Here is a 27,625-nt window from a genome sequence, read left to right as displayed (position 1 = left end):
TGGGGGGGGGGCATTTAACATTGTCCCTAATGTGAAATCGGGTCTCAGGGACCATTTGGGACCATTTAACATTGATTCCTATGGAAAAATCGCGTCGATGGCATCGCATCGAATGCTATTTGGTCACATGCGATGCGATCGACGCGATTTTACCGCAAAAATCGCGACGGGCGCATTGCATTGAATGCCTTAAGTTAAGGCATGCAATTAACTATGTCGGGCGCCCGGATAATACACAAGTACCGAAACTGTTAATAAATAGATGGTCATCCATTATGTTTGACTGATAGGCCTGTGGGCCAATCAAAACATGTGGGTGGGGCTTTGCAGGTGCTGGGGGCAGAGCTATGCTCTGTGTCGGCACTTTGAAAAAACAAACAAAAGCAAAACATCGGTTTTGCTGTGCCATCGATGGAGGGAAACCTTCTGGTTCTCCCCCATCAATGGTAAAAGTATTCGACATCGGTCATAAACCATTGCTGATTTTGAATCATCTATGGTAGATGGCCATCCCTATGCGCTACACGCAGTTCTGCTCTCCAAGCATTGGGAGAGGGGCCCTTCTTTAAATAATAACAAATAAAAGTATGCAACAGAGTATAAAACATGGACATGGGCATACTGCACTTTTTTATTTTGTCATTTTTCTAACAGCTCGCTGTAGCACTATGCTTGTTACTACAACAGTGACACAAACACTAATTACACAAAGTAGGCATCATGTTGTTATGCCAAGGAAGAACGAACTACAAGTACAAGCAGGCCAGGAGAGTGACACAAATAAAAGTATGGTTGCTTTCTGGCCAGAGCTACAGCTTCTGGGACCACTATGTCAAACACTAGTATTATGGGACATGCAACAAACATTCTAAAAGGACAGGTGGAGGTATTGCCCATAGCAACCAATCAGCTTCTACCTTTCATTTTATGGAATACATTAAATAAATTATAGCTAAAATCTGATTGCTATGAGCCACATTCCCCCTGTCCCACTTACAAGGTTTGATACATCTCCAAACCTAGTGACTGACTGTACGCAGCAGCAGCAGCAGCATCTAGTCCACGTGTCTCCAGCTGCCTTCCGGGAAATCCCTTCCACGAACTACATCAACCAGCAGCCACCGCGGACCCGCCGCATGCGCCTTGCTCACTATCTGGCTCCCCAGGCCTCTGGGAGGTGTAGTTCTTATTCTACAGCTCACTGGTGCCAGCAGTACGTGTGGAGGGCGGTGAGGGACTACATTTCCCGACAGCCCGGCGCTCGGAGGGTCGAAGGCCGCAGCTCCGGCTAATGATCTCTAGCAGGGCATAGTCACGTGTGGCTTCCGTTGATCTGTTTTCCTGGACACAGTGCGGGTCTTCCCGTCCTCCGGCTCCCCCCATCCGGGTTCTTTTTGTCCCCAATTCCGTTTCTTTTTTTTTCTTTTTGTTTTGTTTTTCTCTTTTTGGGGGAAGATTAACTACGAGACGGCCGACTTACCATCCCTGTGTGTTCTCCCCCCCCGGGTCACACCACCTTCCTCCTGGGTGTATGAAAGCATGAGCGATAACGATGACATCGAGGTGGAAAGCGACGTGAGTGTCCATCCCTTGTAGCTTGTGCCAGGCCTAGGGCCACCTGTCTTACTGTCCTGGGCACTATGACTCTGCCTGCTGCCTCTGTGTTGTGGCCCTGATGCGCACGGCAGGGAGGAACATTAAGGGTCGCATCAGCAGAGCCCATGGGTGTACAGATTGGTAACCCAGATATCGGATCAGAGCAGATCAGGTTTTCCAATATGTTCAAATAATTTGTATGCAATGCATCTATCTATCTATCTATCTATCTATCTATCTATCTATCTATCTATCTATCTATCATCACTGATCTTTTCACCAAATATTCTATAAGACGTGTGACTCATACATGTATATATACTGATTATTCTTTTGAAGACAGGTGAATTTATTTTTAAATTGGATATTAGTAAATGTTTTTGAAAATCTAATGTACATTGTTCAAGCATAAAGGATCTACATGTATTTAATTTTACTATAGGTATATTTAAAATGAGAGTTGCAGATCGGCTATAAATATTGTTGGATCTTAAGGGCCTCATACACTTTTGCGAGGTATCTCATGCGATACCTCGGCAGCTACAGGCCAAGTACATTGCGTCTTTGCGGCAGTCATGACGATATCCAGATCAGATCCGATATGCATGGGACTGATGGGTTGAAAGTGCCATATTGCACTAGTGAATGGGCACCTTTAGTTGGGAATTCAACTGTGGGTTAATGCTGGGTACACACCAGAACGACGTGACCTCAATTCCCCCTATTTCAATACAATCTCCCTTCTGCTGGGTGCAGTTTGTGTGACCCATACAGATCGTGCGACCATCGTATGATCGTTTCATGATCTGCTTACGATCGTTATGGTGCACTGTATACCCTACATAAAAGTATGCATTGCCGTGCCTGTGTTTCAATCGTCGGCAATAGCACTGTATCGCACCCTTCACCCTGCTGAGACCCTGGTTCACAAAAAAGTGCGTATTCTATGTGGCAGTGAGCAGTTTAGTGAAAGTTTGGGCTGCCATAAAGAGCATCTATTGCCACAGTAATTCATCGCAGTGTATGTCTACACACACAATTGAATACCCCCTTAGTGTGACTATGGTAATCAGTTTCCAATGCTATAGGTCAGGGGTGGGGAACCTTTTTGGGACCAAGGGCCGTTTGTAATGTGGGAAAAAGCTTTGGGGCCATATATATAAAAAATGAAAAATCTGCTTTACAAATTGCCCTGCGGCAGCCGTCCCACGCTCTGGCGGCTGCCACTGTATAGCACTCCCAGTGTCCTGCTGCTGCAGATTAAGAGTCATGTACAGGGGAAATCTTGCGAGAGGTCAGTAGCTCTCGCGAGCTTTCCCCTGTACTTGACTCCCTGCAAGGCAGGTGGGCGGGCCACACAGACCGGCTAGGGGGCTGTATACGGCCCGCGGGCCGGAGGTTCCCCACCGCTGCTATAAGTGATGGGAAAAACAGTACTGGATTCACTGTGTACTTATGTAATCATAGAGACTTATCATGCAACTATAGCGCTTCCTGCTCTGCCTCATTACCAAGTGGAAGCAGGAAGGAACACTGGGGCAGATGTATCACCGTCCTGTTAACGTTTGGGAAATAACGAGTCCCGCTTCTCCTGCATAACGAGGAGAACCGGGCACTCGTTATGGGGAGATGTATTAACATCCCCCATGCCGATAAGGAGAGCCGTTATCCCCAGCGTTAACGGCTCTCCTTATCGGCTCCCTCGCCGCCCTGCACATGCGCACTCGCCGTCGCCCCCCCTGCCCGGCTTACTGGGCATGCGCGAGATCTCGCAAAAAACGCGAGATCTCCAGCGCAGCCCTAGCCAGAAGCAGGGCTAGCGTTGTCCCCACAGTGGGGGATAGGACAACGTTAGCCCTGAGCTGGCGAAGCGGCCGGGGCGAATTAACGCCTTGAAGGCTGTTAATACATCGCCCCGGCCGTTAATCCCTGGGGGGGATTGCAGGGACAGCCCCGCCGAGCGTAACTCGGCGGGCTGTCACTAGCGCACGTTAGGTGCGCTAGTAATACATTAGGGTCAGACGTAATCCCCCCCAGTTAACCAGCGTTAAGTGCATTTTTGCACTTAACGCTGGTTAATACATCTGCCCCACTGCCAAGATGTCTGAACATCTTATCCACTGGAGCTGGGGGTGAAAGCTCCCCCCTCCGGCAATACCCCTTTGCCTGCACAGCTCATCACCTTAGCACTGACAAGGCTGTGTCTCCGTACCAGACCCGCTCCAGTGTGCATGCACTGTAGGTACTTGTGTATTTTGGCGGCGCCCATCGCATCGCATACCATAAGGCATACGATGGTATGCGATGCGACATCGCGCGATACTGTACAATGTCATACAATTTTAAAATTGCATGACATTGTACATGGCATACAATGCGATGCGCCGCGATTAAACATTGAATAAGCACCCTAATGGGTGCTTACAATGTGAAATGCACCCCCACGTCACCCCCCCCCCCCCCCCACTATAAACGTGAACCCGAAGCGTGGCGAGCGGCGGCGGTACGCGTCCTCTGACCTTTTCATACCCCCACTATCCACGTCGGCGTCGAGTTGAGAATAGAAAGTGTGGCGAGCGCAGCGAGCCACCGAGCCCGAAGCGTGGCGAGCGCAGCGGATACCTGTAAAGCCCGCGAGGGGACTCCGATACCTGTGAAGGTATCCGCGTCCCCTCGCGGGGCTCGCCACGCTTCGAGCTCGCTGCGCTCGCCACGCTTCGGGCTCGCTGCGCTCGCCACACTTTCTATTCTCAACTCCACGCCGACGTGGATAGTGGGGGTATGAAAAGGTTGGAGGACGCGTACCGCCGCCCCTCGTGGGCTCGCTGCACTCGCCACGCTTCGGGTTCACGTTTATAGTGGGGGGGGGGGTGCTTATACGATCTTTCATCGCATAGGGGGAAAAAATCGCATGGCATGCGATGAAAACATTGCGCGATGCACATTGGGGGCGCCGCTATAATACACAAGTACCGCATTGTACAGAGAATATTTGCACATTCACATCAGGCCGTGCCACAATGGAGCTTACAATCTATATTCCCTACCACATGTACACGCATTCCTTCTAGGGTTAATTTTGTTGGGAGCAAATTGATCTACCACTATATTTTTGGATTGTGGGAGGAAACCCACATTAGTGTGGGGAGAATATACAAACGACACAGTTAGGGCCATGGAGGGAATTGAACCCTTAACCTCAGCGCTTTGTGGCAGTAATGCTAACCATTAAACCGTCCGTGCTGCCCAATATTTTTTTTTTTTTAAAGCGCCAGTCATTTGCAAGGTAAAACCATGCCTTGTTGATGAGTGCCACTTTAAAAAAAAAAAAAGAAAAAAATCTAGTTCATACAGAATCCCTCAAATTCAGAAGCGGTTACATTTGCCATTAAGTCTTCATTAATTGCATAAAGTTTTTTTGTTTGTGTTTGTATGATCTACCGCAGTGTTTCTCAAACTCGTTCCTCAGGACCCACACAGTTCACATTTTTCAGGCGCACTCATTACTGACTGACACATTTTGAAAGATCCACAGGTGGAGCTAATTATTTCAGTTGATTCTGTGAGGAGACCTGCAAAACATGCACTGTGTGGGGTCCTGAGGACTAGAGTGTGTACACACGGTTCGATGTTCTGTGCGATCCGATGTACGATTCGATGTTTTGTCCGATTTTTACTTTTCCCTTTTTTTCTCTACTCCTTAATGCTGTGTACACAGTGTACAATCTACATGAGATCCAGATGCGATTACAATTTAGACTATCTGCATAAAATTTGGACTATCTGCATACAATTTAGACTATATAGTGCAGATCTGCACTATATAGACAGGGCAGCCAAGACTTTCTGGCTGAGATATGGGAGCGCGCATCTTGAACGCATCTGGATCGCTTGGGATAAAACCCATACAATCTGCATGAGATCCAGATGAGATTTTGACTATATAGTCAAAATCTCATCTGGATCTCATGCAGATTGTACAAGTGTGTAGACAGCAGAGATATGCCTTAAGATATGCTTAAGATTTTGACTTTTTACCATACAATTTGCTATGCGATTTCCTATTTGATTTACTATGCGATTTCCTATGTGCCTTAAGATTTGCTTAAGATTTTGACTTAGCAACAGGATGACTGACAGGGCCCTGGAAATCGTATAGCACATCGCATCTTAAGCATATCGCAAGGCATACGATGCATGCGATATGCTTGCGATTTGTGCTAGATAGAGTGTGCTGCCCACTCTATCTCCTCTCCGACCTCTCCTTAAACGGGAGCGCGCATCGGGCTAGGAAGCCCTTACAATGCATACAATCAGTATGCTATATGTATGCGATATGGCTTCCAATATCATCAACATTGGAAGCCATATCGAACTGTGTGTACACACTATAAGTTTGATAATCTGTGATCTACCTATTCCTCTTCTTGATGGTATATTACAATCTGCTGTTATGTCTCTAGGTTACTGACAATGATACCGTAGTGTTCAAACTGATATATAAAATGTAAGTAAATGAATAATAGCGGAAATCCTGATACTTATTATTATTATTATTATTATTTATTTATTAACAGTTTCTTACATAGCGCACACATATTCTGCAGCGCGTTACAGAGGAAATTTGAACACTCACATCAGTCCCTGCCACAGTGGAGCTTACAATCGATATTCCCTACCACATGTACACACACACAAAGACATTCTAGGGTTAATTTTGGGTACTTATATAGTAGCCGGGCACCCACTAAGCAATTTGCTTAGTGGGCTATTCTGCGTAAGAAAATCGCATCGCATGGGCCTTTTTATGGGCCTTGCGATGCGATTTTCCTGTGTAATTTATTCACTGCTGCCTTGGCGGATCGCACCGCATCACACCTCCTGCAAACTCGCATGCGATTTTATAGGGTGCGATGCCATTACGTTAGCTATGCACTTTTATGACCTACAATGAGGTTTTAGGCACCCCCCACTATCCACACCACCCTGAAGCGTGTCGAGCGGCGGCGGCAGGACGCATCTTCCGAACTTTTCATACCCCCACTATCCACATCAGTGTGGAGTTGATTTTATATAGTGTGGCGAGCGCAGCGAGCCCGAAGTGTGGCATACATGTAAAGTAATCCGGCAAGTACGGGGAGAATATACAAACTCCGCAGTTAGAGCCATGGTGGGAATTGAACCCATGACCTCAGTGCTGTGAGGCAGTAATGCTAACCATTACACCATCCGTGCTGCCCCAGATACTTGTTACATTAGGACAAATATCATGTTCATTTAGTCTTTGTTATATGAACTATTGCCGATGTCAAAATACTTTTAGCTCTAATATTTACTACCTTAAGGCAAATGTCAGTGTTCTATTATCTGTCAGTTTCCTTAGCTCTTGGGGCTAAATTTACTAACCTTAGAGTTCTATTGAAGATTCAGTTTTTCCCATAGCAACCAAGCAGATTCTACTTTTTATTTATTTAGAACCTTCACAAGATAATAGATTTTGGGCCAGATGCACTAAGCTACAAAAGTGATAAAATGGAGAGTAATAAACAGCCAGCCAATCAGCTCCTACCTGCCATGTTACAGTCTGTGTTTGACAAATGTCAGACAAGAGCTGATTGGTTGTTGTTTTTTTTATCACTCTCCATTTTATCACTTTTGAAGCTTAGTGCGCGTGGCCCATAATCTGCTTGTTTGCTATGGGCAACATGCCATCTTCAATATAACTCCCATCTTAGTAAATTTACCCCTTGGTGTTAACAATTGTTGTTACGAATCTACCTGGTGCCTGGGATGTTGGGCGCATGAATAGTCAGCAGGCCACACACTTGTGGTGGCCATTATCAGGGAGGTTTTCATATGGGGCCTGCGGCTTTTGTCTGAAATGAAGTGGCTGCAGCAGATTTGTCCATAATACTTTTGGGGATCCTTACTATTTACAGGTATCACCCGAAAACATGCGTATTCTGTGAATATTCACAAATAATACCTGATAAATAGGCCCTAGTGCTACTTTGTTTTTAGTCATGTAGGGAGATAAAATTGCAAGTTGTTCCTCGCACCATTGCAGCTGCAGCATGACCGATGCTTCCTTCCCCCATTGTTTTCTCCCTGCCGGCATTGGAAAGTGTGTAAGCACTTGCCGATGCTGGAACCCTGCTGGGTCCCCGGTGTGGACAATATCGCCGGGTATACACATCGGCTAGTGTGTTCCTGGGTTAAGAGATTGGAGGAATCATTAGCCTGATAGTCGGCAACATGGAGTCGCGACCCCATGATGAGATGGTTGGGACCCACAGTTTGAGAATTGCTAGGTTAGTGTGTACCCAGCTGTACAGTATACTACCATATACTCCATAATTACTGCAACGGCACATAACCCTTGGTTGCTGCCTCCTGCTGCTTATTTGAGTTCTATTATTTATGTATTAACAGTTTCTTATATAGTGCAGCAAATTTCTTAGTTCTTTGCAATTGGAATGCTATGATTGCTGGTGCAGCAATGTTTTATAATGTTGACGTAGGTCGGTATGGACACAGTCTTAAGTGTACCACGTCAACTCCCATGTCGTGATACGCTCGCCATGCTTCGGGCACGGTGTCTCGTTGCACTTGTCACACTATCATAATTTCCCTCCACCTCGTAGATGGTAGGGCATGAAATAGCGCCTGTCAGCACATGTCGGCTCAATTATAAAAATAAAAATCAGGTTGACCTTTTTCAGAGGTGAATAAAACGGGTGTGGTATATCACACCGACAGTCAGGGTCCCGACAGCCCGGACTCAGACAGCGGGGGTAGCACAACGAAGCCCCTTGCGGGCTCGCTGCCCTCGCCAGGGAGAATAGCTGGTTGGGCGCCGGGATCCCAAGTGTCAGGGTTTTAACAGTCGGGATTCCGACTCCGCTGTAATGACTGTCGGAATCCCGACTGTCAGTCATCCGGCACCCAATAAAACATTGGATGTTCGTTTTCTCCTAGGTATGTGAATTGTTTTGTCTGAACTAGTTCTCTGTATTTGAATTATTCAGGATGTTTTCTGTTTTGTTGTGCATTAAGCATACTGCATATACCCTTGTGTGATCTACCATGGTGTTTGCCACTAATTGCAAACTAGCCACAATTTACATTATTTGAAGTCTTTCCCACAAAATGTTTGCGTTTAATTGGCGCAGTCAGTGAGCTCTGCAGCTTATATGTCAAAAGCAGAATATTTACAGCCAATGACCCCAAATTAAAAATACTTATTCCTACGTGCACCTTTACTGCAGCCCATATCTTCATTGATGTGTACACACGGTGTGATATGGCTTCCGATGTTGCAGATATAGTGAACATCGGAAGCCATATCGCATGCAGATCGCATGGTGATTGTATGCTTTTTTTAGGGCTTGCGAGCCTGATGCGCTGCCAATGCGTGCTCCCGTGTGAGTGAAAGTTGGCGGTCAAATAGAGAGGGCAGCCAAGACTATATAGTGCAGATCTGCACTATATAGTCAAAATTGTGGCCATGCATGCATGCCGTGCTATGCGAGTCCCGATACGATCTGATCGTATCGGGACTCGCATAGCAAGGCATACCTACCGTGTGTACACACCATAACAGTTTGTTTGCATTCCCATCAGTAATTGGCAATATTGTTCTTCAGATGGGTGGGTGTGCCGCAGGTGCTTATTTGGCGTTCCTTCTAGGGACTGTGCAGGGCGGTGCTGCACGGGGTCAGCATAAAGGGGGCGGACCAGGCCCGCCGACGCCACCATTGTAGGCGGGCCTGGGTCACCATTGTGGGGGGGGCGGGCCCAGGCCGTGACTTTACAAAACAGGAGGGGTCCGGCCGGCGCAGTTACGAAAGGAGGCTGGCCTGACCCACTGACATCGCCAAAAGCGGCGGGCCTGGCCCCACCGAAGTCACTGCTGGGAAAGCGAGCGCCAGGATTTTCCGTGCTTCCGGCTGGGACAGGCAGCAGGATGTTTTAGCAGGGCACATTTTGCCCTTTAAAAATCAGGCAGGGCGCAGCGCCCCGCTTAAACAGCCTAGCGGGAACAATACTTATTACTTATCAAGCTTCCAAAATGCACCAGAAAACAAACAAAAGTTTAGACACGTAAATCCACTAAATCTGGGAATTGGACGTGTTGCAGCAGCTAACCTCTCACTGAGGGGTAGATGCATGAAGCATTGATAAGGGAGGAGAGTGAACCAGAGGAGAAGTGGCCCATGGCAACCAATCAGCACTGAAGTAACATCTATAATTTGCATAATATAAAATTATACAGAGCAGCTGATTGGTTGACATGGGCAACCTCCTCTGGCTCACTTCTCCCTTATCACTGCTTCATACATCTACCCCCAAGTTCTATTATCCTCTTGAGGAGGGTGTGAGCAGACATAATTATATATCGTCCGATGTTTACGATAATCGGTTGAAAATCGGCAGATTTCGGTCCGATGCACGCTCCCGTGGATCTTTTGCTAAATTTTCTAATCTTACGTGCTGCATGAAAGATCAGAAGATTTAACAAAAGATCCATAGGAACGCACATGGGATCTTAAGAAAAATCTTTGGTAAAGATGTGCGCTTACCTGAAATACGCATAAATTAGCCTTCAAATTTTTTGTCCGATCTGGACAAAAGATTTCAGGCAAGCGCACATCTTTACCAAAGATTTTTCTTAAGATCCCGTGTGCGTTCCTATGGATCTTTTGTTAAATCTTCTGATCTTTTGTGCAGCACGTAAAGGTGCCCACACACTAGAACGATTTTTGGGCCGATTGGCCGATTTTCGATAAATCGGCCGATATATTGGCCGATATTTACCGAAAATCGGTCGAAAATCGTCCGATGCTCGCTCCCGTGGATCTTTTGCTAAATCTTCTGATCTTACGTGCTGCACTCCTATGTTGTAGTTACTGCATCGGTACACCATATGCTCTGATGCACCCACACTGGTGGTAAAAGGCTTCCTTGATACCTGAAGAGTTGACCATATGTTGTCTGTTCTGTTGTCTTATGTACTTCCTGTAGCTCCTCCCAAATCCGCATTTTTCACATTTGCATATGTACACAGCTTAATCACCTATACTAAGTGAGATGACATAATTTGGGCTGTGTGACCTAGTTATTTGGAAGTGGAATAGTTTTAGCCTCTGTCTATTTTCACATTCCACACTTCCCTTATTGGCAGCATCTTCAATCTGAACTTCCAGGACTGGTAGGTCTGGTCTGTCAGATTAGTCACTGTGAGCTTCATAAAGTGGCTCTTAACACCTGTTCTTTATCTTGTCTTTGCTGTTGTCCTGGGCTCATAGCCTGGTAATAGAATGCTAAAGCTAAATACTATGTTTATTAACCCATTTCAGTGCTGAGGGAAAGATGTGCTGGTCTTGGCAGATACCTCCAAAGTGCTTGATATGAGTCTCGAGGATAATTAATCATACCCCTTTTACACCAAAACGCCGGGTCGCACTGGGGTGTTTGGACCCATCTTCAACCCTGGTGCGACCCAGCATTTGTTTCCTTTTACACCGGCGGCTGCCCAGGTAAATTTCAGGGTCACTTTGTCTGTGACCCTGAATAATTGAATATTTAGGAGGATGCCCAGACCTTCCTATCCTTTCTTAAATAGACTAATTTTGTCTTCAGTTGATGCGGTTGACAAAGATAATTATTGGGTGCCAAATGTTGCAAATTTTTTGTTTTGGGAACCCTTTAATACTGTAGCTGATCATACCATTTTAGGCTGGGTTTAGCTGCATAAAGCCATTAAATCAACTTCGAGTCCCAAATTGGACACTTTTTTGCTAATTTCAGCTCGCCACCTCAGGAGGCTGAGAGCTGAAAGGACGGCACTGGCCGCTGTTCACATACGAATGAAACAACAATTGAAATGCTCCATCAAGCGTCTGGCACTGACCGTTGACATGCAAACCGGTACTTGTGTATTATCATGGCGCCCATCGCATATGAGAACACGATTTTTCATCGCATGCCATACACCCGATGCAATGCGATTTAAGCCCCCTATACGATTTTAAATTGTATAAGCACCCATTAGGGCTTAAATTGCATCGCTGTATAGTGTGGCGAGCGCAGCGAGCCACTGAGCTCGAAGCTTGGCGAGCGCACGCGTATTACTTTACATGTATTCCGTGTCCCCTCGCGGGACTCGCTGCGCTCGCCATGCTTCTTTCCATTTGGATAGTAAAGTATGAAACAAGTAGACCTGCACTATCTGTAGGCATCTGACTACACTCAACTAAGCATGTCTAGACATCGTAGATCAGTTGACCGGATAAGACTAAACATGTGGAGAGCCAATTTGGACAGTAAAAAGTTTCAACCAACCAGCTGCTAGCTGCCACGTTACCGGCCGTGTCAAGAGCTGGTTGGTTGGTGCTTTATCTCCATCCTCAAGTACCTACAACAAGTCATATTTTGTTTTGTGGCTAGAAGCACCACAGCAGAGAGCGACACCCCAGGCAGAGAAGAGGAATTGCAGGGATTTTGATAGATGCAGGTTGTACTAGTCTGTGTAGTTGTATTTTATTTGAAATGTACTAATGATGCTGCTTTCACACCGCAAAACCTGCTTTAGACCAGGTATTTAAAACGTTTTTTAAAACGTGTCAGAGGAAGTTTACCCCCTTTCACACCGCATCTAAATACCTGGTCTAAAGCAGGTTTGCGGTGTGAAAACGATTGTGAAAACGGCTCACACTGCTCCTCTGTGCACTGTGGCCGGTCCAGGCTGGGGGGGGCGAGCGAGGAGGGAGAGAGGCTGCCTGCGGGTCCTCCCGCAAAACTGATTAATTTATTGGGCGGGGGGGTGGGGCTGGGCTGCCTCCCCCCAATGAATACATTTTTACAGAGGACACCTGGGCAGCCACGTGCCTCCCCCCCCCCCCCGCCCCATACATTTATCAGTTTTGCCGGAGGACCCGTGGGCAGCCCCTCTCCCCTATTCCCCTCCCTGCGCTGCCCAAAAAAACGGTTCTGAAACGGGTAGGACCCTGCTTTTTTACCGTTTCCAAAAACCGTTTTTTTTAAATGGTAAAATCACTTTGCATCTTTCAGACTGCACAGATTACCGTTTCAAAACGGTTAAAAATCTGCAAAATACCGTTTTGTTTTTTTTGTGCGGTCTGAAAGGGGTATTCTAATAGGCTCTACACACGCAGCGATTTTCAGGCATTTTCTGAGCGATTTTACATTATTTCATTAATTCATTCAGAAAATGCCTGAAAATTGCTGTGTGTGTGTGTGTAGACCGCACAGTGATTTAAATGCACGGGTCTGTATCTTCCGCCCATTAAATAACCTGAACGCAGGTTATTAATCAGTCGGGCCAGTTTTCTCAATGGAGAACACTGCCCCTGCGCTGTGTGCTGAGACCGGAGCTTTCTGAGCGAAGCAGCATTGCTCAGATTGCTCTCCCTACACACGTAGATACATGTGTACGTAGATACGTAGATAAGGGCGTATTTCACTTTTTTTTTTTTTTTTGCGCAGCTGATCGCACTTCTCTCCTGTATAAGCAGACTAGGTTATAGTCAGCCGTTTGGGTGTATGTCATGCTTGTCACGCACAAATGAAGCAGGTTTCTGCACTTTCTGTCTCAAGTTCTGGCTACTGAGCCCCACACCAGGACTTCTTGACAATTTCTCCTCTCCACATCTGGAGGCTGCGAGAAGAAATTATGCTATCACGCCTGTCGACACAATCGCAGGTTGGTCGGAAAAAACATTTGAATCACCCCACTTTTCTTCTAACAACTGATTGCCAGTGGGTGTGCTCAGATGTAGCCTAGTTAATGACAAAGAATGAACAATTCGCATATAAAGACACAAATTCAAGAAATTATATTTTCTGGTCTTTGTGGTGGAAGCCGTAAGGAAACTGTTGCTTTTTGTGACTGTTTTGAGTCCTGCTATGAAGGGAATATATGCTGCCATACACAGGCCTGTACATCCAAGATAACGCTGTCCTATATTCCTGCTGCCGCCTGTACTCCGAGCCTGAGGCATTTTCTACATCAACATCTGTTGCAAAGCTTTAGTGCTCTTACCACATACAACATCCTTAATTATTAACCCTCTCTGCGCATTAGAGGCGCAAATCATTCCTTTTAAGTGACCGGATGAAACCATACTAAAACTAAATAGGGTTAAGGTCTTATCATAAATTTGGGAGACAAATTTTTAGTAGTTTATTAATAAAAACATAAAGTTACCATGAAATAATGAAGTGCCTGGAAGGGAATATCTATAATCTTAATTTCTGTATGTGCCAGATACAGTCTGCTCTTCATGCATCTGAGCGTTAATGTGTTTTCTGTGTAATATTATTTTACATGAATAGATTGCCTGTAAAATATGAACATATAATGTAGAGAATATAAAAGTTTAAGGGGGGTATTTAATCCCCTGCCGCTATTTCTGTCAGGGGAAAATAGCGGCGGGTACCTATTCAATGCTGTCTTTCCCTACAGCATTGAAGAGGCATCTCGGCAGAACGGTCCCAACTTTAAAAGCAGTAGGGCTCGGATTGTCGAAATCAGGGCCGACAGCAGTTTCCACAGACACGCCCCATTTTTGTTCAGCAGGCGGGACATTGAATCCCGCCTGCCAAATAATAGTCGAGTGGCCGAGAACAGGCCAGGGTCACAACTGTCTTGACCCGATATTAAATACACCCCCCCTTAGTATGATATAAAAAGCATGAAGCACAGTATATCTGTATATATTTATTTTTTGGGGGTTGAGACTGGGCCATATATACCTGCTGCAAGAGTGTTTACGGTTTACCATTTTATACCTCCTCAGGTTGTTTCTCAGCGCCAGGAGTTGTAGCAGTTTTCGCTATTTTGGAGTTTTTTTTTTTCTTTTTGTAAATACTGGAATCAATTTTGAAACCTCATTTTATTATTTTTACCAGTCATTTATATAACGTGCAGATATTTTGCAGCTCTTTACAGAGAATATTTGGCCATTCAAATCAGTCGCCTGCCCCAGCGGAGCTTACAATCTATATTCTCTACAAATGGTTGGTAATTGCTCTGGAACTGCTGCCGGAGGTGGTTATGACAGAGGCTTACCGGTAATTAAAATTAGTGATTTCGTCACCCATGATTAAATTATTACAAGTTGACTGCTGCTAAAAAGCTTTAGCTGCTTGTGAAAATAAGTTGAGATCATGGGGAGAAGTATTTCTTGCCATGCAGCTCATGTCCATGATCCCATTATTAAAGAACACAAACAGGCTAAACTAGGCAGAACATGGCTGACAACAGAGAATGAGCAGGTTTTGAGCAGTCAGCCGTCGTTACAATGCAGATGCGGATTCAGCAGGGCAGGCTTCATTTTCATCAGAAGGGACAGACTAAAGAATTTGGTTTCTTCCAAATTACAATTGTACTTTGGGTATTTCCTCTGGGATCCTAGGAGCTGCTCGGGGCCTCAAATACATGGTTTACAAAACAAAATGTAATTCTAAAGAAGGCTGGCGAAGAGTGGGCACAAGTGGAAGAGGTGCCCAAAGCAACTAATAATCTAGCTAACATTTATCAAGTGCATTCTAGAAAATGAAATGCTGTGTTACTTCAACACTTGCCCGCTCCACCATTCTTAAGGGCCCCTTACATTAGAACGATATATCTGATGCAGAAATTGGATGCAATTTCCCTTGACCTTCCCGGTAGTGATCGTATCCACTTTGGTGTCATTTTGTGCATACAATTTGGTCCAAAAAATTATAATGTATAAAATGTATCTGGGCAAATTGCATGTGTACTATACTTTCTGCAATATCTCGCATATGATATATCGCATGCGCCAAAAGCACTCCATCCCGATTCCGACAAATCACAGCTGTGGTCCGACCAACCTAGAGGCTCCCATCCGACTCTCACAGGACCGTGAATCGGATGGAAAACACAAATGATGTGGCACTTTTCAGGCGATATATCGGCCCGAAACATCGAAATTGGGCAAAATCTTTCTAATGTAAGGGGGCCTTTAGGGGCAGATTCAATTAGGGGTAATAGCTCCCGGAAAAGGAACTGCCCAGGTTTTGAAATGTGCAGGGTGCTAAAATGAACACTATGGTGTAAATTTACTAAGATGGACTGTTGCCCAAAGCAGATTCTATTTATTTAGAAGATGATAGATATCTGGTTGCTATAGGAAACATTCGATCTTTAATAGAACTCCCATCTTAGAAAATGTACCCCTACATCTGTTCTCAGCAGCTTGGGCTGGTATGAGTGCATACAGATGGGGTGCCGGATGACGGCCTGACAGCTGGAATTCTGACGGTCAGTATTCCAACATTGGAATCTGTTTAAATGCCCGCCAGGATCCTAACTGACGGGGCAATTATCCCTCGTGATGGCCCATGCCCCCCATAGAGGGCGAACAGAACCTGTGGCGAGCGAAGCCCCAGCTTCATTGCGTACGCTCCCCTGACTGAGTACCGGCGGTAGGGATTCTGATGTCTGTATACTAACCAATTGGAATCACAACTGTCGGTCATCAATATAACACATTACAAATGATGATGGGTATTAAGGTGCCCATACACGTTACAATTATTGTATACAATATTGCATCTTGGTTTTGCGATAAGATGAGATCTAGTACAAAAAGTATGTGCAGCACGTACTTTTTGTACTAGATCTCATCTGATCTCATTGCAAAACCGATATGCGATGAGATGCGATATTGTATACAATAATTGCATACCTCCCAACTTCTGTGCTGATGAAATAGGGGCTTCACCGCGCGAGCGCCCGGAAATGAGGGTGTGGCTTATGCTAATTAGCTGCAACCTCATTTTCATACGAGAATAGACGCTGTGCGCATGCGCACAGCGTCTATTCTATTAGATTGGGGGTCTCCCAACTGCCACCCCTCGCAGCGGGACAATGCCTGCCGCGGGTGGGACAGCTGGACAGGACCCGAAAATCGGGACTGTCCCGCTGTAATCGTGACAGTTGGGAGGTATGTAATTGTAACATGTATGGGCACCTTTACTTTACAAGATTGTGGACAGGGGCAGTCCAGCTGCAGAAATGACTACAACTGTCCATACGGACTGGGTTCAGCTCTGACTCTGCACTGTTGCCTCTGGATTTGTATGGAGGCGTGTAACGCTTTGACAGTTGTTGCGCATATATCATTCCTTTTGGTTTGGTTACAGCTATGTCACAGATTACTCATTTATTACGCTTCCCTCTAATCCCTTGTTGTGATGAAGTCTTCATGAGATATTGTGTAACTCTGCCCTTGTTCCTTCTTGTGCGTTTTGCATCAGCGACATTTTACATTTTTTCCTACCCGACCCTTTTCTGCTCCGCCCTCCAGATGTTGGGTACGTTTGTGACGTCACAGAATAATTGTTGTCACACCAGTTTGTGGGGATGTGTTAGTGCGGGGCTTCTGTTTTGCAGCACGATAGATGTAACCTTATCACTTCCATTTACCTGCTGTTGATTTCTCCTGTGTTTGGGGATGTTTTAGCCCAAATAGCGTCAGGTTACATACAGGCAATTCTTCAAATTCAAATGAAAAAATAGAAATATATATATATAGTAATAGCGCAGTACAGAAACCCGTTCATGTATGTACGGTAAATGTGTGAAATGTTTGGTAATTACTTGTTATGGCCCCCATATACCTGCCCCCATATACCTGCCCCCATATACCTGCCCCCATATACCTGCCCTGATCCCTCAATGGCGGAAATGGGGTCTGGATAATCTTATAGTCACATGTTGAAGATGTAAATATTGGGCAGTACTAATGTCCACTGCCCCTTTCTACTCTTGAACTTAATTAACGCTTCTGTTAATGAAATGAAAAGAATTTTAAACAATTGTGTTGGGTTCTCCTACCCCTGACCATAACTAGCACGTGAAGCTGGACCTGGTTTTGTCAATATAGAAATGTGAAAGGGTCCCCTATGATTTCTGGACCAGAAGCGGCCTCTTGGAGCTGCTCCTGGCATTGAAAATATTGGCAAGCGTATTATTTTGTAGAACATACTTGATAAATAGTACCTGAAATTTTGATACAACCAATATGTTTTGACAGCATGTATGTTTCCCATTATTAACTTACTCTGGTTCTGGCCCTGTCACATGGGCACATTAATCTATGAACTGTCCTGAACTTCCATCACAAATTTTGTGGGTATGGTTGTTTTTTTTCTTTCTGTTTTTTGGTCTCTGTTTACCCAAGTGGCTGCAGCCATTTTGTCTGCTTCCATGACATCACCCATTTCCGATGGCATAAAACTGCAAATGTCTGATTCTGCTTAAGAAGATTCAGCTCATTGTACATAAACTGTAGTGTTTACCCTAGGATTTTTTGGGTCCCGATGGTCACTGGCTATTCTCCTTCGTAGGGGTCCACGACCCCCATAGAGGGAGAATCGAAAAGGTGGCGAGCGTAGCGAGCCCTCAAGGGGCTTTGTTGCGCTCACCATGCTGTCTGGGTCCGGCCAGTCGGGATAATGACTGTTGGGATCCCGACTGTCAAAACCCTATACCACACCCATTTTTTTAGGGCAGGGTGCTGATCACTGGGCAGGCAGGGCACATTTTATATTAGAAATTTACATTAGAAACAAAAAATATATATATAAAAAAAAAATTGCACACTGCCCTAGGTTTACACCCATTAAACATTGTCATACTCTGCTATGCCCATTACATATTCTGTCGGTATGACAATTGCACATTATGGCATACACTGTAATGCCTCTTACACATTATACCACACACCATAATGCCCATTACACATGATGGCACACTTCGAAAGTTCTCAGCGGCATGTCAGCACGTGGGGGGGGGGGGGGGGGCAGCGTATGTGTGCACAGTGCCACACACAAAAAGGGCAGGGTGCATTTTGAGTTTTTAAGAATGGGCAGGGAGCGACACCCTGCAAAAGATGTGTGGAGGGAATACTACACTGTATCTTTAATAGATATTATACAGTAGTGGCGTAATCCTTAACTTATTTGTTAAGCATATCTTGGTAATATGTGTGCCGTGTTGCACAGGACATTATCCTTTCAGCACAAGCTTCCTTATTATAATTGTGGTTAAGACATAGGTCATCTCCAGCCAGCGCTTTGTAAACGTCATGTAAACGTATGGTAATCCGATCTGTTGTCTTTATCGGTGAGGATTACTTTTCTAGTTTTGTTTTTTTGCCTTATCCGATAAGATGTCTGCAGGTGACAAAATTACTTGTTTACATTCCAGTTAGCAACGATATTTATGACCAGCAGAAAAAAATAAAAAAAAACTCTTCCACTCACTGTATAAAATGTGCTGGATGCACACTGGAGCCACTGTCACTCGTTCCAACTTTACTTATACACACTGCAATCTTGTTAAAGGCTGAACAGCCTATTGCAGGGGTCCTCAAACAATTTTGCTCTGGAACCCCATCAGACAATAAAAATAACGACAGGACACCAGCAAGTTACTGCAGAAGGTCATCACATCACATGTGTAGTCAGCAGACAGCACATACATGGCAGCATTGTGGAGGCACAGAGTGATGGGAGGAGTCTAACATAACAGACAATTGAACAGAGTTTTCAGACTTCTTGAATCACTGACTAACATAAGAAAAGTCATCAGCCCGATGGTCAGCAACATGGAGTCGCGACCCCATGCTGTGACGGTCGGGATTTGGTCATATGTGGTTTATTATTGCTCCTGTGCACACTAGAGCCGTGGTTCTCAAACTCGGTCCTCAGGACCCCACACAGTGCGTTTTCCAGGTGCACTCATTACTGACTGACACATTTTAAAAGAGCCACAGGTAGAGCTAATTATTTCACTTGCAATTCTGTGAGGAGACCTGCAAAACATGCACTGCCCTGAGGACCGACTTTGAGAACCTGTGCACTAAAGCAACCATTGTGGCATGGAGGTGATGTCAGATTGGTCTGATATTGTTTGTGGCCCGGTTTGCCACACACGCTGCATGATAGGTGCCTAATTGCTAGTGCTATTGCTAAGCTTGTGCGGCACATGAAACCTGACGACTTTACCTGCAACTGCTAGAGCGGAATGGGATCATTCGTCAGACTGCAATTAGGTCTACACCATTAGGTCGACTTGCATTTAGGTCGACCTGACTGAAGGTTGACATGTGTCAGGTCGACATGTGTTAGGTCGACAGGGTCATTAGGTCGACTGGTATAAGATCGACAGGGTCATTAGGTCGACTGGTATAAGATCGACAGGGTCATTAGGTCGACAGTGAAAAAGTCGACATGGTTTATTTATTTTCAAAAAAATTCAAGCGTCGACACAGTCAACATAGCACCGATGCGCTCGCCATGCTTCGGGCACACTATTTTATTCTCCCACCACGCCCTAGTGGATGGTAGGACATGAAATACCGCATGTCGGCTCATGTCGACTCATAAAACAGTCAAATGACCGCCTGTCGACCTTCCCCATGTCGACCTAATGACCCTGTCGACCTTCAGTCATGTCAACCTAAATGCAGGTCGACCTAAATGCAGGTCGACCTAGTGGTGTAGACCTAATGCTTGTAGACCTAAATGCTGTAGACAATATGACCGTATCCCGCTGGAGCGCACATATTGAGCATACACAATGCATGATGTAGACAATCTGTAGATCCGTCCAATAGGACCATATCAATGTGTACCCAGCTTTAAGTAGTGGGTGTACTTGAAATGTCTGTCATTAGTTCCTGAACTTTCTTGAATCATGGCGTCCTAGAGTATTTTCTTTTAATTGATTAAATTTAGAAAAAAATATTTAATTACTATTAATTTATGGTTGCCATCACCTGTGGTGAAACACCTTTCTAATCAATCAACCAGTACAGCACAGGTGATGGCAATCGTGAGGGAGAAGTTAAGGAATGGAGCATTTTGTCCCTCCCGGGATGGGCCATCTTGGGAGGCATGTCCTTAGGGTCAGTTATGTGGTGGTGTTCATCTGGGCTTCTGATTGGCCACACATTTTATGATTGGCAACCACGATCACTGGTAATGCCTATCACGTTGAACATAAATCATTTAAGAAGGGTTATTATGGGGAAGAAGCAGTATCAGCACCAATATGTGCGCTGATAATTCTTTACCCCCCCCATGTATGAAGACCAGCATGCTATATAACAGGGGCACATAGATATGCTATGATATGTGAGTTCAGTGTATGAACAGTCCGCTTCAGTTGTCCATTACCCATCCACCGCAGCAGGGACTGCACTGTTGCTGGCTCCAAGCTCAGGGCTGCTCAGGAGATTTCTTGTGACCGGTGAGATCTCACGCATGCCCAGTGAAGCCTGCCAGAGGAGAGAAACTGAACACTAGGCAGATGCGATGTGGGGCGTCACAGCGATCGCCGGTGGATCTCCTCCCACCATTGCGGCATCCTAGATAATACATCTCGTCGCTGCTGCTTCACCTCCAGTAAAATTGCTGATGGGTATTGAACATAGCAGCCTGAGAAGTAATTTGCGCTACTTGGTTCATATACGATGGCCTCGGCTGTGTGACACAGGAGTGGATGGGATGTGTCTCTAGGAAACCCAGACCCAGCACAGCGGCAGGTGGAGAGAGTATGGCCTGAGAATATACAATTGATTTAAATTTCTTCCAGGTAGCCGTTTATTTTGGTACTTTCAGGATAAAAACATTCCACATAATTGATTTTAGTGTTCATTCTAGCACCCGCCATCTTTGAAACCCCATACAGTTCCTGTTCCATGCCTAGGATGTCGCTGTCTGCTGTGGTGTTTCTATCACAGGTCTGTTTTGCATATGTGTTGATATACAGACTACATTGTGCTAGAAGGACTACAGCAGACAGCGACACCCCAGGCAGGGAAGAGGAACTGCATGGGTTTTCAAAGATAGCGTGATAGAATGAACACTAGATTTACTACCTGTGGTTGCACATTTTATTGCCCATTTGTACACTTGCAGTACATAATACAGGACCATTTTTTTTTTTTAAAGATCAGTAATGCTGGAATATTAGCAATGCCAATCTAAACCTTTCATCTTGTTACAAAATGTTCTGCTCCAAAGCGTAATTTTATTATTGCAGTAATTTGTAATGGGATCCTCATTTGATATTTAAACACATTCTCATTAATTCTTTCGACTCAGGTGGCATCATTAGTTCAGTGGAAGCAGCTCATGGGTAGGCAACCTGTGAAAACATACATGCCAGCACGCCCTGAAACTGTTCTAGCATACGCTTACAGTGAACCTGTTACAGAGCATGCTGGGATGCCGCTGGTTGTAACGGAGGAACGTGATAGGTTAGGCAGTCTGTGTGGTAATATGCACTGATCTTACATAGTGTGTGTTTGTTTTATTTACAGGCAGACAAACGAGCACACCACAATGCACTGGAGCGTAAGCGCAGGGACCATATCAAGGACAGTTTCCACAGTCTAAGGGACTCGGTACCTTCACTCCAAGGGGAAAAGGTGAATTATTTTGTTTTAGTTTGTTTGTTATTTCTAAAGCTGGCTATCTGTTACCCTATAATCGTTTATTGTGACAATATTGTAACTAAAGTTCCATTGCATGTGCATTAAATGTAGCAACTCGTTGCTGTCAACTTGCTTATCTTGCATGGGTTGAGTACGAAATGTCGACGGTCATAATGTCGACATTCATCATGTAGTCATGGTCACAATGTCAACATTGACCATGTTGACATTCATCATGTAGACAGTGATTAAATGTTGACATGTTAGAATGTCGACATTTCGTACTGTCGGCCCAACGGTGACTTACCTTCTCCTGCTGGCTGCAGCGGCTCCAGCGGCGTCTTCCGGGTCCCGGCGGTCATGCGATCGTCACTTCGGGGTCAGACATGCGGTCGTCCAGCGTTCCGGTGAGTATATTTCCCTATCCCTACCCCTCCCTCTAATGCATAATTCTAGCAATTTTAACAGTGCTGACACAACTGTCAACATTGTGGTGTCGACATTATGACTACATCCCGTTTGAAGACTCCCTCACTTTCTTGCTATCCTTCAGCACCACGTAGGGGTTACTGTGCGCCCATATTAATGCGCCAGAGGAGCAACACACATTCCTGCAGCAAAGCCACTGCATCTTCTGCTGCATTTACACCGAGACGCTCTTTGGTGGCAGCTAACACGGCGTCATACCTAACCTTAAGCCATCAGATATTACATATCCCATACATTATGTCCACCTCTGCCCTTCACCACACATAGCTGACCTGTGTCTACGTACCTGGCAGTGACTCCATTACACATCTTCCATGACCACTCCCAAGCAACAGTGTTACACCATGGCTTGGTCCGTTATCACAGCCAGATCCGCAGTATAGCGGCAATACACTGCAGTGACAGTGTGTCGGATTCATAGTAGTACCCTATAGCACAGGAGGCATCCTAAATATAAAAAGACAGACACTGCCGGCATCTGAGCCGCTGCTGCATCCCAAGGGAAACGGGACCTTCTTATATAACCGATTTTAATATTCTCGCTGAAACCACCAAGATCACACTTTGTAGCAGTACATATAACCTACATAATAAATCTGCATTCTTGGTTTTCTACACAAGCTCATTTAATGACAGCACCTATGAGTTAAACTCTTTGTTCCACCCAAAAGGCATCACGGGCTCAAATACTGGACAAAGCCACAGAGTACATACAGTATATGAGAAGGAAAAATCACACACACCAGCAAGACATCGACGACCTAAAGAGACAGAACGCGCTGTTAGAACAACAAGGTAAGAGAACCGTCACCACGTTCGGTGCTAATCGTGTCGAATACATAGGAAGCGCATTGCCATTTGCTTAGTAGCAGTGTTTAACCCTCTGAGTGCCAATATTGCTGTGAGAGATCCTCAAAATATCTGCTAAAAATGCCAGCGCCGCTCACAGCGACTGTTCTTTTTTTTTGGTCCAATAATTAACTAGACTTCAGTGAATTCGCTTGGCTGTGTTTGTATTTAATTATACTAAAAGAACGGTCGGTGTGAGCGAGGCTGGAATTTTAGCGGAGATTTTGAGGATCTCTCACGCATCAACGTTGGCACTCAAAGGGTTAATGTGGTTTTCCTTTATTGCACATTTCTGATGATTTTTAAGACTTTATTGTTAGACTTTCAGTTTCTTTTTACATAACCTGTTTGTTCTCCTAAGCAACACTTGCGTTATCTCTGTACTGCTTAACACCTTGTGCACTCTGTAAAGTTTCCATCTGACTCACTCTGTTCCCTTTCTGGTTAGAGCAGCGGTCAGGGAACTCGGTCCTCATTATCCCACACAGTGCATGTTTTACTGGTAACCCAGCAGGTGCACAGGTGTACTAATTACTCACTGGGTGGTGTGGGTGCAGCGGCGGAGCAGGCAGTCCGCAGTGCCCAGGAAGCGCTGAGTGAGCGGCCACTACGGACAGTGGCGGCAGAATTTGAAAATTCAAAACATGGGTCAGCCGCTGATTGGCCAAATCGTAGTGCGCTCTCTCCTTCGGACAAGTCTGCCTAATGCATGGGGGGGGCCTTTAGTTGGATTTGCTTGGTCTCTACCAGAACCTTGTTAGGATGTTCATCCCACTTGGTGATAGAGCAGAGGCTGAGCTATTGACAGTGTCTCCTATGTTGTACATTGTTTGTTCATGTTTCATATATGAGCCAATATATCCAAAATGTAGCTGTTTGGACTTACAGTACAGCTCCGCAGTCTGCTTTTTGGGAATTAATTTTGTCACCACTGGTCGACTGCGCGTAGAACCGATAATGATGGGGGCCAGACTTGTCAGGCTTTCCTGGGCACTACTTTGGAAAGTGAGCAAAAATTAAAGCATGAGTGTTGATCAGAAGGTTCCGGAGAAATGGTAACGCTACGCCACCCTGCGGCCATTACAGATAATTGAATATTCCCTTAAATGAGTGTCTACTGTTAAGGCCCCCATACACCTGAACAATGTCTGGCCAATCCGCACAATCTCTGCTCGCCGTGCGACGGATTGTGTGCACATCATGAGTGATATCGGTATGATCCGCGGATCGAGAGGTCGGCCCTCAGATCAGGCGTGCTGCACGTCGGATCCATCAGCTTTCATTGCGGTTGTAAGCAGATCGTATGCGCTTTTAAAGCGCATACGTCATACGATCACCCGTTCGATCACACTTACCGCCTGCATACAATCAGATCGTATGCAGGTCGTTCAGGTGTATGGCCAGCTTTAGGGGGTAATCCTGGTTGACCCACAAAGCTGCAAATTTTGTTATCTAAACGTCGCCAAACGACCGTCCGCCACCCCACATTGCACGCCGATTTTCCTGCATAAACATCCATTCGCAGCCTTGCATGCGGAGGCAAAATCATGCGATGTTCGTCGCGCATCGAATGATTTCTGTACGTGAAGCGGGCAGGCTGACGTCCGCTGCCTGCCCCCAGCACCCGCATCATGGGCGCATTTCCATGGGAATGCCCATGAAACGCTGGGCGTTCCCATGGGCGACCCCTTGCCACCGCCCCTTGTTCTCACCAAGTCACTGCACATGTACATAAATGTTTATGCACACGCGCAGTCGCTCAACATCGCTCCCCTGTGCAAACACGCAGGGGAGCGACGTGACCGGAATCAGGGCCTTAGTGCGGTCACTTTGGATGCGTTGTTGGCTTAATAGAAATGCAAAAAGCATTTGTTATCCTTAGTAATTGGTAGACTGTAGCTACCTGTGTGTTATGTAGAGACCAATGCAGCGACCTCGGCCCCCTGCTAAGCGGTGTAGGTTAGCATGCGATGCACCAGCTATGTGTGCTGAGCGATTTGTGCTGCGAACAATGGTGATCCAACTATATTTATACTGCATGCAGGATATATCTAGCAAGGCACTGCGCGCGTCACCATCGCCGGAGGGTATACAAACGGAGCGATCCGCGCTTACATTCTAAGCGATGTAGTCAGATCGCTTAGAAATAGCCCCGGAATCTCCCCATGTGTGTGCTCCATTTAGTGTTCTACAATTACATTAAGAAGTTGAACGCTATAAAGTGACTATTTCAGAAAGCAACATTCATGCTAGGGTTCAAAACGGCTAAAGGCATAGAAACGATGAAATGGTTAAGTTGTCTTTCTTTAACTACTAGCTGCAGCAGTTCTGAATTCCAGTCCTCAAGTGACCCCAACAGGTCATGTTTTTAGGTGGTTTGTCTGTGGGAGCAGGTGGCATAACTACCAACTAATCCTAACCTGCCTGGTTACAGAAATCTAGCAATCCTGACCTGTTTGAGGATACCTGAGCTTCAACATTTAAAACTGCATCCCTTATTCACAGTCAGGAGACCAGCGGCTTATAATAAGTCTGACCAGATTTCTGCTGGTTGTCCATGAGAAGCCTTTTACAGATATAGAGGTGTTGCATCATGAAAGCTGTAACTGAAAGGAGGCATAGTTAATGTAATCATAAACCTGGCTCTAAACAATTTGTATTCTGTGTATAATTAACTCTTCCTTCTTTTCCCAGTTCGCGCGCTGGAGAAAGCAAAATCCAACTCCCGGCTTCAGTCAAATTACTCCTCATCTGACAGCAGCCTTTACAACAATCCCAACGGCAGCACCATATCCGCCTTCGACGGAGGATCCGACTCGAGCTCTGAGTCGGAAACTGAGGAACCCCAAAGTAGAAAGAAACTTCGGATGGAAGAAAGTTAAAGCAAAACAAAGCAATAAAAGCCAGCAGCCTGTACCAAGCTTAACATTTCCCCCCCTCCCCCATATCTCATGATTAGGCCCGGTTCTGATGTTTTAAGGACTTCATACTCTTTTTTTTTTTATTATTATCATTTGGCTATTGGACTGCATTTCTTTTCTATTCCCTCGTCCATTTTTTTTTTCTTCCTCTTTCCCCCAACTTTATTTAAATGTTTAGAAAACATCCACGTTTAAGGTGGATAGAAAGTGAAACAAAAACTGCACTTGGTGTGTTTTTCAGTTGCATGTTATTATCCATAATCCTGGTTTGCATTTGGCCTTTGTATGACCAGTAGCAACAAAAAGGTGAACAAAGCACCAAACCTGAAACAAACCTGAAACAAAAACATGCACACGTACTTGTGTATTATTATTATTACTGTTATTTTTATTTGTCATAATGATATATTTAAAACTCCTTTATAGCTGTTTTTGCAAAAAAAAAAGCTCTTCTCGGTGCCACATACAAATTCCAAATACTTGGTGCTGCACTTCTTCTGGGCTAAAACTTGGCATTACCGGCTTAGCAGCTATTTTTTTGTTTGGTTTTATTAAAAGCTTATTTTACATGTTAAGGATTGGAAACAAAAAAAGAAACGGGCAAAACTGCTTTCGTCACATTTGTTTACACATTGCATCAAGTGTCTGCAAAAACAGTTCTCCAATTAAATTGAGAGTGCACACGTAAAAATAGTGTCCACTTAGTCTGAAAACAGGGTTGTGATTTTATTGTGTTATTATTATTATTATTTTTCCCTATTTGCTTTTTCCAAAATGTGAATCGTGTTACTGCCAACCAGGATAGACTTTGCTGCATTCAAAGGATTCAGTCCTAGTAGACTAATGGAAACGGCATCACCAATGATAGTCAGGAACCCGCAGGGTGACGGAGTTCCCGATCAGGAAATGCTAGGGTTTCCTTGATTACCCTTCCTGATTTTAAATGTACGAATCTACTGCTGGGACGTGACCAACTTTCAAATTGAAAATTGACTGTATGTGTTGGGGTTTTCGTGTGTTCCTGTATGTATTTGCCAAATGAAGGTTATTCTTTGTCCGTGATATCTAGTTTTGTACATAATAAATATTTGCATCTACAGATCAAAAGAAGCATCACATTTAGCCCCAGTTTAAATGAAGCCGATTGAACAGAACACTCTTGTCTATTTAAAAAAAAAATCTAAACGTACTAAAATGAGCTTTCCCTGGAGATTTGCTTTTATTATCGTTTATTCCATTATAATCTGTTTTCCCATTTGAGAACCACAATTT

At 45.0% G+C, this 27,625-nt stretch overlaps 1 protein-coding gene across 2 annotated transcripts; it reads left to right on the top strand.

Moving 5' to 3' along the window:
- The first annotated feature begins 1,166 nt into the window (after window positions 1–1,166).
- Window positions 1,167–27,452, top strand: MAX (MYC associated transcriptional regulator X). Of its 2 annotated transcripts, XM_083167670.1 has the most exons (5): window positions 1,167–1,575; window positions 21,981–22,088; window positions 22,421–22,501; window positions 23,255–23,378; window positions 26,127–27,452. In XM_083167670.1, exons 1-5 carry the CDS (start codon window positions 1,540–1,542, stop codon window positions 26,312–26,314), a joined length of 537 nt encoding a protein of 178 aa, XP_083023796.1. In that variant the 5' UTR covers window positions 1,167–1,539; the 3' UTR covers window positions 26,315–27,452. The 2 variants fall into 2 exon arrangements, with proteins under 2 accessions (XP_083023796.1, XP_083023797.1); XM_083167671.1 differs by lacking the exon at window positions 22,421–22,501 and having other exon boundaries at window positions 1,187–1,575.
- Window positions 27,453–27,625: the final 173 nt, after the last annotated feature.

This window comes from Crinia signifera, chromosome 12 (genome assembly GCF_055691185.1).
Source record: "Crinia signifera chromosome 12, ASM5569118v1, whole genome shotgun sequence".
In the NCBI taxonomy this organism is placed as follows: domain Eukaryota; kingdom Metazoa; phylum Chordata; class Amphibia; order Anura; family Myobatrachidae; genus Crinia; species Crinia signifera.
The sequence above is the reverse complement of the archived record's forward strand: the minus strand, read 5'-3'. Positions and strand labels throughout refer to the sequence as shown.

Excerpts from the sequence above, each read along its gene's own strand:
- MAX (XM_083167670.1), top strand. The coding sequence starts at position 1,540 with ATGAGCGATAACGATGACATCGAGGTGGAAAGCGAC. Across the intron at positions 1,576-21,980 it reads ACATCGAGGTGGAAAGCGAC|GCAGACAAACGAGCACACCA; the intron begins GTGAGTGTCCAT and ends TTTTATTTACAG. Across the intron at positions 23,379-26,126 it reads CGCGCTGTTAGAACAACAAG|TTCGCGCGCTGGAGAAAGCA; the intron begins GTAAGAGAACCG and ends TTCTTTTCCCAG.